This window comes from Stegastes partitus, unplaced genomic scaffold (genome assembly GCF_000690725.1).
Source record: "Stegastes partitus isolate 25-593 unplaced genomic scaffold, Stegastes_partitus-1.0.2 Scaffold1050, whole genome shotgun sequence".
NCBI classification, from domain to species: domain Eukaryota; kingdom Metazoa; phylum Chordata; class Actinopteri; family Pomacentridae; genus Stegastes; species Stegastes partitus.
In genome coordinates, this window is record NW_007578781.1 from 63929 (window position 1) to 75674 (window position 11746).

Genomic DNA, 11746 nt, shown 5'->3' on the forward strand with positions numbered 1-11746 from the left:
GCCAAAGCTAGCGGTTCATTGGAGAGCGTGCAAAGAGAGAAACACGTTACCCAAACTTATCAGTGTCGACGTCACCCAGATGATTTCTGACATGAGCGGCGCCACCGACAGAAGTCCGCTCAGCCCGTTTCCGTACTTGATCTGGAACGGATCCATCATGGTCACGTACTTCCTGTCTCTCATCGGCTCAGCGAAGAAAAGGCCACCTGGACAGGAAAAGGGGAAACATGAACGTATTGTTATTGATCTCTTCACGTGTTCAATCTTTCTACAAAACAAACATAAAACATCAAATAAAAACCCTAAAAAACCTCCTGAACGTTCAAACATGACTTTAAAGCAGCAAATAGAACAGTGAGGACTGTTTTTAACCAAAGTGATATTAATGAAGAAGCAAAATTATGTTGTGATGGATGGCATTTCCTAATAATAATAATAATAATAATAATAACAATAATAAGAATGGCGTATATTTACGTTCTTCATTTTATTTAATAGTGTTTTGTAGTTTAAGTATCTTCAAATAAGAAGACAAAAGTTGTTCTTCCTGCTTTGTTGAAACAACTTTAAAACGCTGATTACTGAACAGCTGAAACTCAGCAGCTGAAGTCAAAGATGAGAAGATTGAAAGTGTTGATTAATGCGTAACTCTGAAGCGACAGTTGAGGCGTTAAAGCTCACATATTGCTTAGTTTTCCAACCGCTAGTTAAAAGAACTCAAACCTTACCGAGAACGAAGGCCAGCGTTGCTGCTAGCGGCATCACGGCCCAAATCAGGCCCAGCTTCGGGTCGTAAACCGTCTCAGCGGTGCCGATGATGAAGGTTCCTCCGACCCAGGTAGCTGCACGGCACACAGTTTATCCCAAATGATCGTCCCTTTTTCAAGCATTGCAGGCATTTGTTTGTGAATTTTTGTGTTACTGGACAACATCTGACATGTTTGCTCAGAGTGTGTGGCCTTCTTTGTGTGAGCTCGGAAAGATACGACCAGAAACTTGAAGTTTGTTTGTTTTTTAGGGCTAGGGTTAGGGTTAGTTAGTTAATACACATTTTTAAAATACAAAAAACTGAATGTAATAGTCTCAACATTCACCTCACAGTCACTTCAGCAGGTATTCAGACCGTTCACTTTCTGCACACTGTAAAGTGTCGTATTAATCTTAAATAAATACAATCTCTACTTTCCACATCAGTCTAGACTCAGTCATATGACATGGAGGTGTTTTGCAGCAGGGTTTGGGGGGTTTATCCAGCTCTCCATGCAGATTTTCTCCATCAGATGTGATGAGAAGCATCTGTGAACTTCATCCTGAGGTCTCTCTGCAGATGTTTTCATGGGTTTACGCCTTGACAGACTTGTCCTGAAGCCACTCTATACGTCTTGTCTGTGAAATTAACCATTGTTCTAGTTTCAGGTCACCTCTACTCATCTTAAAGGACTTCTGTGCATTCAAATGGGGCCCTTCTTCCACGTCCCTGCTGCTAAGAAGCATGATGCTGCCACCACCATGCTTTACTTCAGGGGTGGCATTTTGGTATTTAGGATTCCTGATGACCTTGCCTCACAAAAGATCCTGGATGGATGGGCTGAAGAGTCCATGGAGGGGGTCGACTTAGGCTCTGACATGTCAGGTGTAGAGGACCCAGACTATTGTCCACCTGGAGATGTCAGACCACCTGGAAACCAAGCTCCCATCGCTGAAGTCAGACACGAAGGAGTCCTCTGATGAGTCCTCTGATGAGTCCTCCGAAGAGGAAATGGATCACGTTTTTATAAAAAGTGATAAATGAGCATGTCAAAAATGAAATCACTCTTTTGTTGATCAAAACACAATAAAAATTATCATCTGTGACCAAAATTAAAGACATTTCTTGAGTTTATTGCAAAAATGCATTGATTCTAACTGGGGCCATTTTTGACTCCACTCATGGAAGACTGTAGGCGTTGGTAGGTCATCTGAGGGTTACTACATCTGCACTACTCTTTAAATTCTGGGTTATTTATGGTAGATTGATGGCAGAACATAAGAAGCATAAAGGGGTCTGAATACTCTCTGATATAACTGTACATACAGCCCAGAATGAACTCACCTGTCGTGGTGAAGATGCCGACCACCAAGCTGATCTTTCTGTTTCCCAGCAGAGCCATGTCTGCATGATCAGCCTGCGTCCTGTTTTCATCCCTTTTGGATTTGATGGAAGCCCAGATGCCGATCCCAAGCACCAGCAGGTAGAAGACGATGGTAGCGATCAGTCCGGGGATGTTGAGAGCCATGCTGGCTGTCCGCCGCAAAGTGCAGACGCTGCTTTTAGCACCGGCTCAACCTGAATAACCAAGTAGGCAGACCGACTGTATGCTCAGGCAGTGAAGGGGCGTGGCCATGAAGGAGGCCTCAGGCAGCAGCAGTGTGGAATGTAGAAGAAATGAGAACACTGCATCCTGTATGTAATTGCATAACGTAAACTAAAATGACACCCAACCGTCTGAACAGGAAGACTCTGAACAGCTCCACTGTACTGATGTGAGCAGGAAATGGTTAGAATCACACTGAAACCTGACACCAGCAGCTTTTCAAACAGCAAGCCGCCGCTCGTTGTTGCAGTGCTGGCCTGGGGCCCAGATTTGCATCCTCCCCCTCTGCACATGTGCTGCTGTCCTGCACCAGAGCAGACAGCGTGGCCGTGCACATGCAGCGCTGTGATGTAAAACATCATCACAGTGCCTCTGAGAAGCCTTCACCCCCCATGGAACGCTTCCTCTTTACTGAATCATGGTCAAATCAAACGGTCAGTATTTAATGGATGCATCTTAGGTGATTACAGCACTGAGTGGACAGGGCTAGGGTTCCCTGAACATCTGGACACAATTATTTTGCAATTTTACCCCATTTTTCTTTACAGTACCCTGACAACAAACATTCACCTTGTTGTCTTTAAACCATCTGAGCAGCTTTGACTCTTTGCTTTGGCTCATTGTCCTGCTGTAAACACAAATAAAACATTTTCTCCCAAGTGTCAGTTCTCCTGCAGACTACATCAGGCTGTCCTCCAGGACTTTTATATACTTTGCTGCCTTCATTTTACTCCACGTCATGATGCTGCCACCACCGTGCTTCATGTCATGGATTCTAGTTGAGAGTCTAGTTTCTCAGTAGTGTCTTTTTCTTTTTCCCCCTCTGGTAAAGCTTTGACTGGTCAATAACAGGCAGCAGTTGCTGTATGCGCTCACATCTCAGCTGCTGAAGCCTTTAACTCCCCTGGAGGAGTCATAGTCGTCTTGGTGGCCTCTCTCACGGGTCTCATTCTTACTCGGTTGCTCAGTTATTGAGGACGACCTGCTCAAGGCAGACTGACACATGTGTCATATTCTTCCATTTCTTTATGATGGATTTAATTGGATTCAGAGGAATATTCAGGGACTTGGAAATGATCTTCATCCACCCCTTGGAGTGTCTTTTGTCCTCATGGTGCAGTTACGTCCAGGATGGGATGAATACGTTTTATAGGCACTGTTTAGTATTAGTTAGTTCCATTAGAACTGGGAAGCTCCCAGTCTGAAATCTGAACCTCGTCAACCCTGACCTCAAACCCCACAATGGCTGTACTGTACTGCTGTACTGTATACTAGTACTTTGTTTATCTGTATTTCATTAGATCAGTCACACACAGTACAGTCCAACATCTATATGAAATAGCACATGACGGGGTCTCATCACGATGGCTGAACGAAGGTTTCCTGGAGGCAGGTTCTGGGTTTGTCCACTGACGTACTGGAATGTGGTCAACTCGGGTGAGAAATCATTCCCAGCTCCGACTTCAATGGAGGTAAAAGGTGGACATATACGTCATGAGTCTTTACCTCATGTAGCGTCAAAAGTAAATCAGGTAACTGCAAGGTAAGAGGAGACATTAAAACACAACAACGTAGATCAAGTGCAGAGAAAAACACATTATTTTAAATTTAGATAAATTAGCTGTCAGTGTATTTTGGCATACTTGTGAAAACGGCATCAGATGACTTGTAGATGAGCTCTTGGCTCTGGATTAGCGGTTAATTAGGGTTAATAAAACCCCCTGAGGTGTGTCTGGAACGATTAGAAGAAGTTCTGCAGCACCTGAAGGAAGATTTAAGGACACCGAGCTTTCCTTAGTTCGGCCTGTTATTCCTGTTTTAAAGCGTCGGTTCTATACGCTGTGGCTTTGCTGTTGTCGTGTTTATGATGTTTCTGTGCTGCAGCATGTAATTAAATTCCAATAAACTGCTGTCAGGAACCAAACAGGGAAATGTCTGAGGCCGAGTCACCTTCAGTTCTCAGCTGGTGAAAAGATGACTTCTGTGTTGTGCTACAGGTCAGACGTTTTATTTTACTGCCTTCCTTATAAAAGAAAAAACAGAAAATAACCGTGTGGTTTTCTGCTTTTACACTCCTCCTCAGTAAATGATAAATAATCAGGTTTCAAGTTCTGTTCATTGGACTTTTCACATCAGTTGAAGCCTCGAAAACCCTGAAAGATGTGTTAGCGTTTTAAATAATATAACGCTGTTGATCAGAACAGAAAACTATAAAAACAGAAAAATTTGTCACATTTTCAACCTTCCAACAGTCTTTCAGCTGCTCTTCATGTGATCTGCTGTTCAGTTGGGAAAAGGATCCAAATCTAAGCCTAGAATCACTTTATCCTGCCGGTCTCTTTAAAAATTAGCCAAAAAATGACCCGATTGCACGAAACAAATTCTGTAAAAAACCAAAAACATCTGCGTTCCTCGGCACGACTGTGGAGCGATTATTAATTAGCTGCGACCAACAGTGACATCATTAAAAAATCAACGACTTCTGTGCTGAACTACAGGCAGTGTTTACTCAGAGCCAACAGGAACAAATGAAACATGTAGAAGTTAAATATCTACAGTATGTGGAGTCACTGCAGCTTTCAGTTTTGGTAACAAGTCTGAGGATATTTAATCGATGAGATAACTGTGTCTTTCTAGTCATTGTTGAAGATAAGACCTTATACTGCAACGAACAATGATCCCACAGTGAGTAAACGAATGTGAATGAATGCCCAGAAACTGCATTCAGCCAGTTAAACATAACCGAAGCCAGTTCAGGATGAAGGTTTGACTCTTACACTACTTTGGAGAAATTACTTTTAATGTAGTCAGACATCATGTGAGGAGGAAAACACTGGGAACAGTGTTGGAAAAGTCTCCTTTTTATTGTATCCAGAGGTCAAACAGTGAGACGAAAAATATACCCCAGAGTAGAAACAAATACAAATACCAGCATTATAAAGTAAAGGTTGTTCTGTCACTATGAACTATCACTGATGCTCAACACAATTCTAAAAGGATGCTAAGCTGTGCTACACATAAAACACACAGAATTATGATAATATGAGTAAAAAATAGAGTGCTTTCAATCCAGATGTACACTTTTTACAAACAAAAGAGGCCAACGAGTCACACTGTCTGTCCAGGTGATGTATGAGGAATGATGCACGGCGTGAAAAAACACACTTCACTTGATTCTGCACCGTTTCTCAGTCTGTGGTTTGCTTCCTGTAACAGAGAAGGACATTCTGCAGCAGAGTCACGAGCGTTCAGCAGGTTTAAACTCATCCGTTAAAAGGAGACTCGCTGAGGAATCATCCAGAGGGAGGTTTGAAGACGGACAGTGTGTTCTGTATAAAAAAACGATGTACAGGGTGTTGGTGCAGCAGGACAGGGCCGATTCTTCTGTGTCGACTGCAAGATCTAGAGAGACTTGTGGTCTAGTCTCGGTAGCTAAGAAGGTTTGATTCTGGTTTCCTTCACTGGTCCATCCTTCTCTTGTTTCTCCTTTGATTCAATCCTTGATTTCTTCCTCTACGATCGTCTTGTTGTTCATCCTCGTCTCGTCTTCGTCCTCTCTGCAGCCCGTCTCCGGACCAGGACTCGGCGGCAGCAGCTCCAAGTCCTTGGAGCTGCTGGTGCTGGCAGCTCTGGCGATCCTGGTGAGGGTCTGCTCGTACGGCGAGGGCAGGTAGACCATGAGGAACACGCCGTCCGTCACGTCCTGCTCGGAGCTGGAGCTGGGCAGCTGCCCTTTGCTGCGCCGGATTGACGACAGCAGCTCGCAGTTCCTCTCCGGGTCCTGCAGGTCCTCCAGGGCGATCACGTTGGCCAATCCCAGCTTGCCGTTGAGGCTGAAGCTCCGCCTGCGGCGCCAGATCAGGAAGCCGAGGAGGCTGAAGATGAGGAGGAGGCAGGAGACGGTTGCTATGACGATGTAGGTGATGGATCCGGCGCTGAAGATGGCCTCACCTGAGCTCTGGCCCTGAGAGTCGGACACAGAACATCAGGACGTTAGATGTTGTGAGGACAGGTTTCATTATTCATTTTATTTACCAATGAACCTAAAAAATAATCATTTTGAACACTTTTAGCGTGTTTGAATGAAAGTTGGTACGAACACAACATCTGGCCAACAGAGGGCGCTGTCGGTCGCACACATCTGTTCACGTGGGATAATCTGTACCATCAAAAACTGTGCGGCTTTGGATAAACACACAGCTGCAGATCTGCACATTTCAACACGCCATGAAGCTCTGGATTTGAATAAAATCGACATAAAGTTAGCATTCTTGGATTTTCTGTATTATTTGAGCCCAAAAGCCAAAAAGAACGACGTGTCACGCTGGAGATAAATATCTGAAATACAAATAATCTGCAAAATTTTAAGTTTTCAGGACACAGAATCTGAAGGAGGAAACTAAGAATGTTGTGCTATAAATTATATTATATTATATTATATTATATTATATTATATTATATTATATTATATATTATTGTAAAAAACGTGAAAAGCAGCATTTCACCTTTTCCCGCATTTGAAATGTTTACACTCGGCTGGTTTGGTACGTTGGTTTATTGTTTTCTGGATCTTGGAGTGAAATTAAATGCCCTTAAAAAAAAGTAGATCCAGCTGATTAAACAAAAATGCATTAATGATTAGAAACATCCTTTCCACCTGACAGCTGTGCTAAAGTAAACCCACATTTGATTTTGTGTTTCTGTTGGAATATAAAGAAATACAGAGAAAGAAGAAGTGCCACAAAAAAAAAGAGAAAATGCCAGAACGGGGACTTTTCACTCCTCGTTGCCAAAATTATTTACAACATTCAATGATCAGATTATGTTTTATTTAAACACGTTATGTCATCTCAGTGGCCAAACGCCAAAATGCTGTCGTTGAGATCAGCAAGATGTAGAAGATCTACAGACATCAGAAGCAACAGAACATTTCCAACTGTTTTAGTGAAAACACAGAACGTGTCATTAACAATGTGAAAGCTGAGATCTTTCTACAAACTTCTTGGTAGATTTTTTTCTGCTGCCTTTCAGTTCTTTACAGTTTTTGAAACAATTTTTCAGGCTAAATGATTTATTGATGAATCAAATGATACTAACTTGATGAACTAGTTGTGAAAACAACAACAGCGTCTGCATGAACTGACCGGTGCCTGTCTGTCGGTGGAGGGCAGAGCCGAGGGTCCAGACGACCAGTCCAGAGAGTCCCGGCCGGCCGGTCCGAACTTCATCCAGCTGCTCTCCAGTAGAAACCTCATGGTGGACGACGGACGTGAAGCCCAGCCGGAGCCAGAGGGCCACAGAGGGCTGACGGAGGACGGAGAGCTGAAGAGCAGGAGTCCACTGCGAGCTCACAGAGACACTGACTGCAGCTCCGAAGTGATCAGCCTGAAATAATGAGCAGGGAGGGGAGGAGGGAGGAAGAAATGAGGCCAGCAGACAGTCCGGCTGTCCAGCAGGGAGCCGCCGCGTCACTGGTGCTGATGGGAGGACTTAGAGCTGCTGGGAGCTCAGCAGCAGCAGCAGCAGCTCCCAGAGTGTGTCTGCATCAGGTGTTTCACTTCAACACACTCTAAACACGGCATGCTTCAGTTTCAGATTGGCAGCTTACAAACTGTTTCCCTCCAAAAGCTGCCACTTGTCTGCAGCACAGAGGTCTCACATGAACAAAGAGATCTGAATCCATCTCACTACTGTAAAAAAAACTGGACAGAAATAGAAACAGAGGTGCATGAGAAGCTTCCAACAGCTGTTTTAGTGCAAGTAAAGGTTAAAGGTTAAGGTGGAATAGTTCTGTGAAATGGCCTCAAAACTGAGAATTAGATGCACAAACAGCTAGCCTGACTGTAACCAATAGCAACAAAATCAACCCAAATTACTGTGCAAAATTAAATAAGAAACCTTGAAAGTTGCTTTTCCTCTTTTCATGCACTTGAAGGTAAGTAGATCCAACTGATGGAGTTCAGTAACGTTCAGTTCAACAGACTTTGTCCTAAAGAAAATTCACATTCGATCCTGTTGTCGTATTAAAATGCAAAACATAAAAAACAAGAAATGCCACAACGAATAAAAATACTAAAAGGAAAATGTCACAAATTTGACTTGTTTTTTTATTTTCCATCTCCAAAATTGTTTCATGTCTGTTGAGCTTCCATCAGCAGCTGGTTAGTTATGAACTGGAACCAGGAGACAACAGCTGGTCTGACTAACACCTCCACTGCTCTAATTCATCATCCATCCATCATCTCTACACCTTAATCCTCACCAGGGTCATGGGGGGCGGAGCCTATCCCAGCTGACTCAGGGTGAAGGCAGGGGACACCCTGGACAGGTAACCAGTCTATCACAGGGCTACACTTAGAGACAGACAACCAAGCACACTCACATTCACACCTACGGACAATTTACAATCACCAATTAACCTCAGCATGTTTCTGGACTGTGGGAGGAAGCCGGAGAACCCGGAGAGAACCCACGCTGCACGGGGAGAACATGGAGACTCCACGCAGGAAGATCCTGGGTGTCCTCACCGGGACGCCAACCGGCGACCTTCTAGCTGTGAGGCCACGGAGCTAACCACTGATCCACCTGCAGTCCTCTAATTAATTATTCTTCACAAATTATTTTGCAAAATTGAACTAAATGATGAAGCATCAAAGCTGCTCTCACCTTTGAATGCACTCCAACATTAGTCAGTATATTTGCTTTTTCGTTTAGTTTTGGATCTCAGAGAGTGTAACTAGTGTAATTAAAGAGTCTTTAAAACGTAGATACAACTGGTAAAATGAGATTGTATTCAACATAAAAGTTCTTCTTTGGTTTGACTGATCGTAACTAGTTTCCTACTTTTCTTATGATAATTGTCAAATTTGTCAAATTAAATCTACATTTAATGTTGTAATTCCACTAAAATAACAAATAACACCAAATAAGATGATCACCACAGAGAAATGGGACATTTTACTCCCCACTGCCACAATAAATGCTCTATGTAGCAAATATGAAGCTCCCATTAGCAGCCTGCTAGCTTAGCTTAGCACAAAGAATAGAAACTGGTCTGATTGTGACCAAGTTCAGCATCCTGGAGGCTCTGAGTGTTTGTCACTTTCCTCCTACAGTCATTCACTGACATGAACAGCTCTCAGGTGGGACCATAACACAGCAGGTGTGTGATCAGGTTGTTCTGAGACGTACGACACGACCAACATGTGGGACAAACTGCTTTTATTGTGCAACACACAGAGCACACAGGCCTGAAGGCAAAGCGCTTGGAAACGTACAGCAGTTACACAAACAGAGCTCAGGAGAGGAGAGAAGGAGCCGGAGCAGCTTAGAAACACTACAGCAGCTTCTCCGTCATATCAAAAGCAGGAAAAAATGCACTTTTAGAAATCACAGTCACAACATGAGCCGACCCGCTGATGTCGGCGTCGGCAGATTCAGGGTCAGCGAAGGAAGCAAACGGTCCTGAACGGAGGAAAGACAGAAAGCTTCTGCACATTCATCTGCAGGAACACTGGAGGAAGCAGGTCACATGTTTCACAGCCGCGTCGTTCCAAAAACAGTTTAAAAGGCACACAGACCCTCAGTCTGCCTGAACAACAGACTAATGCACACATACAGCGGTTACGCTTAGTGGTGTTGTCATCAGTTCTGCTGTCCTCATCACACCTTGTCTTCAGAGTAAAGTTATAATTAATTCAGGTTCTGGGGTGCCGAGTGGAGCCACAGATCCAGGTTTCAACAAACTTCTAAAAAAGCAACAGAAGAAAAAGTTATGAAGCTCAGTGATGTGGTCAGAAGTTATCCATCTTTAAGTTCAGATGAGTCAAAGAATTACCAAGCTGAACTTCAACCAGAGTTCAACCACATTTGCTTTTTAAATTACTAAAAAAAATGACACCAAAAGATTGACTGAATAATTCAACAGTTTGCATGAATCTCGCGACGTTTTGTTTAACCAACAAACTACAATTGAATTAACGACTCAATGATTGGTCGCATAAAGAACAAGTTTTCCAGCTGGTTGTTCTTCCCAGTCGTGTTTCCACATCGTGTGGAAGGAATTTTTACCTGTTATGAGCTTAATGACCATAAAACCAAACGAAGCTGCTCCAGTGCTGAGCAGGCGAAGGACGGGACCTAAAGTCCTGACCTCAAGGTGAAGGGAACGGTGGTGGTATTCCAGTTTCGATAAGCTGCCTCAACTTCAATTTAGTTTTAAGTCAACTGATGCATAAATTACTCACATAAATAAGATGTTGATGCATTATTCTGCCAAAGCAACTAGAAGTGAGTTTGATTCTTTATCTTGCAGCCGTGCACGTAATCAAGTGGTGTTCATGTTATCAGTGTAACTCAAGCAATGAACCTCCGTACATCTGGAGAAGCAAATCTAAAATTCTGACGCTGAAACATCCAAACCCACCAAATCCTACATTACCCATGATGCAGCACTGTTAGTATTTAAGCCGAGGTATGTTCTCAGGCTTTATGAAGTTCCCCTGCAGAACATTATGCTGTTTAACCTCCTAAAAAGGGAACGTCTAGTTTCTGAAGATGTTTAGCATGTGGCTGAAATTAAAACGATTTGCTGGCGTTTTAAAAAGGTTTCAAACACGTTGAGTGCATCACAGAGTGAGCAAACAAACTAACTACAGATTTAAATAATGAAAATCCCATGAAATCATGACACAAATCAGACGACTGATCTTCCCACAGAAAACACTGAAGATGACTGTTGTTAATAATAACTGTCACTGTAGGTCCTGTTTCATGTTCTTGTCCAGACGTGTTCTGGTTCCTCCTCCTCAGACCAGCAAGAATCCCTCTGAGCAGATTTGGGGGGTTTGCATCACACAGACTTCAACACAGCAGGAACATCCACAAACCAGAACTTCCCTTTGAATGATCTTTATAAGTCAGAAACAAAACCAATCATAACGTTTGCTGCTCAGGTCAAGATGACAGGAAGTTAAGGTCATTCCTCTGCTTCTCTAGACCCCCTCCGTCTGGTGACCCTCCACTTCAGAAACTGTGTCAGATGTCTGGGTCATGCTTTTGCGTCCGGGTCAGACAGCGAGTCAAAGCTGCTTTACTTTCCCTCCTACGCTGTCGGACAGTCGCAAACAGACATTTATCTACCAAGTCAGCCAGTTACAAAACCAGCGAGATTTTACAGTTTTTGTTTTTTGTTTTGCAAAATCTGTACGCCTAAGACTTTTAGACGACCGTTCTGTCTGAACAAAGCCAAAATATTTGAGGTCATGGTCTCTTCAATCAGTTCAGAGCCCCAATAATCCCTCAGTCAAGTCAGTAAACTCTTAGATGGTTTTACTGTAAATTATTGAAGTCAATGCGATTAGAGTTTCCCGGCAAAAAGCACAGAGGAAGGA

General features: G+C 43.2%; 1 protein-coding gene across 1 annotated transcript in view; it reads right to left on the reverse strand.

The window, feature by feature from the left end:
* Window positions 1-2276, reverse strand: part of LOC103367443 (high-affinity choline transporter 1-like) — an 8377-nt gene extending 6101 nt beyond the window's left edge. Inside the window, exons 1-3 of the mRNA XM_008295465.1 lie at window positions 2093-2276; window positions 729-842; window positions 51-206 (exon numbers count right to left, since the gene is read on the reverse strand). Of these exons, the coding sequence (XP_008293687.1) occupies window positions 51-206; window positions 729-842; window positions 2093-2276 (454 nt within the window). The remainder of the gene's footprint in view (window positions 1-50; window positions 207-728; window positions 843-2092) is intronic.
* Between the last annotated feature and the right edge of the window lie 9470 nt (window positions 2277-11746).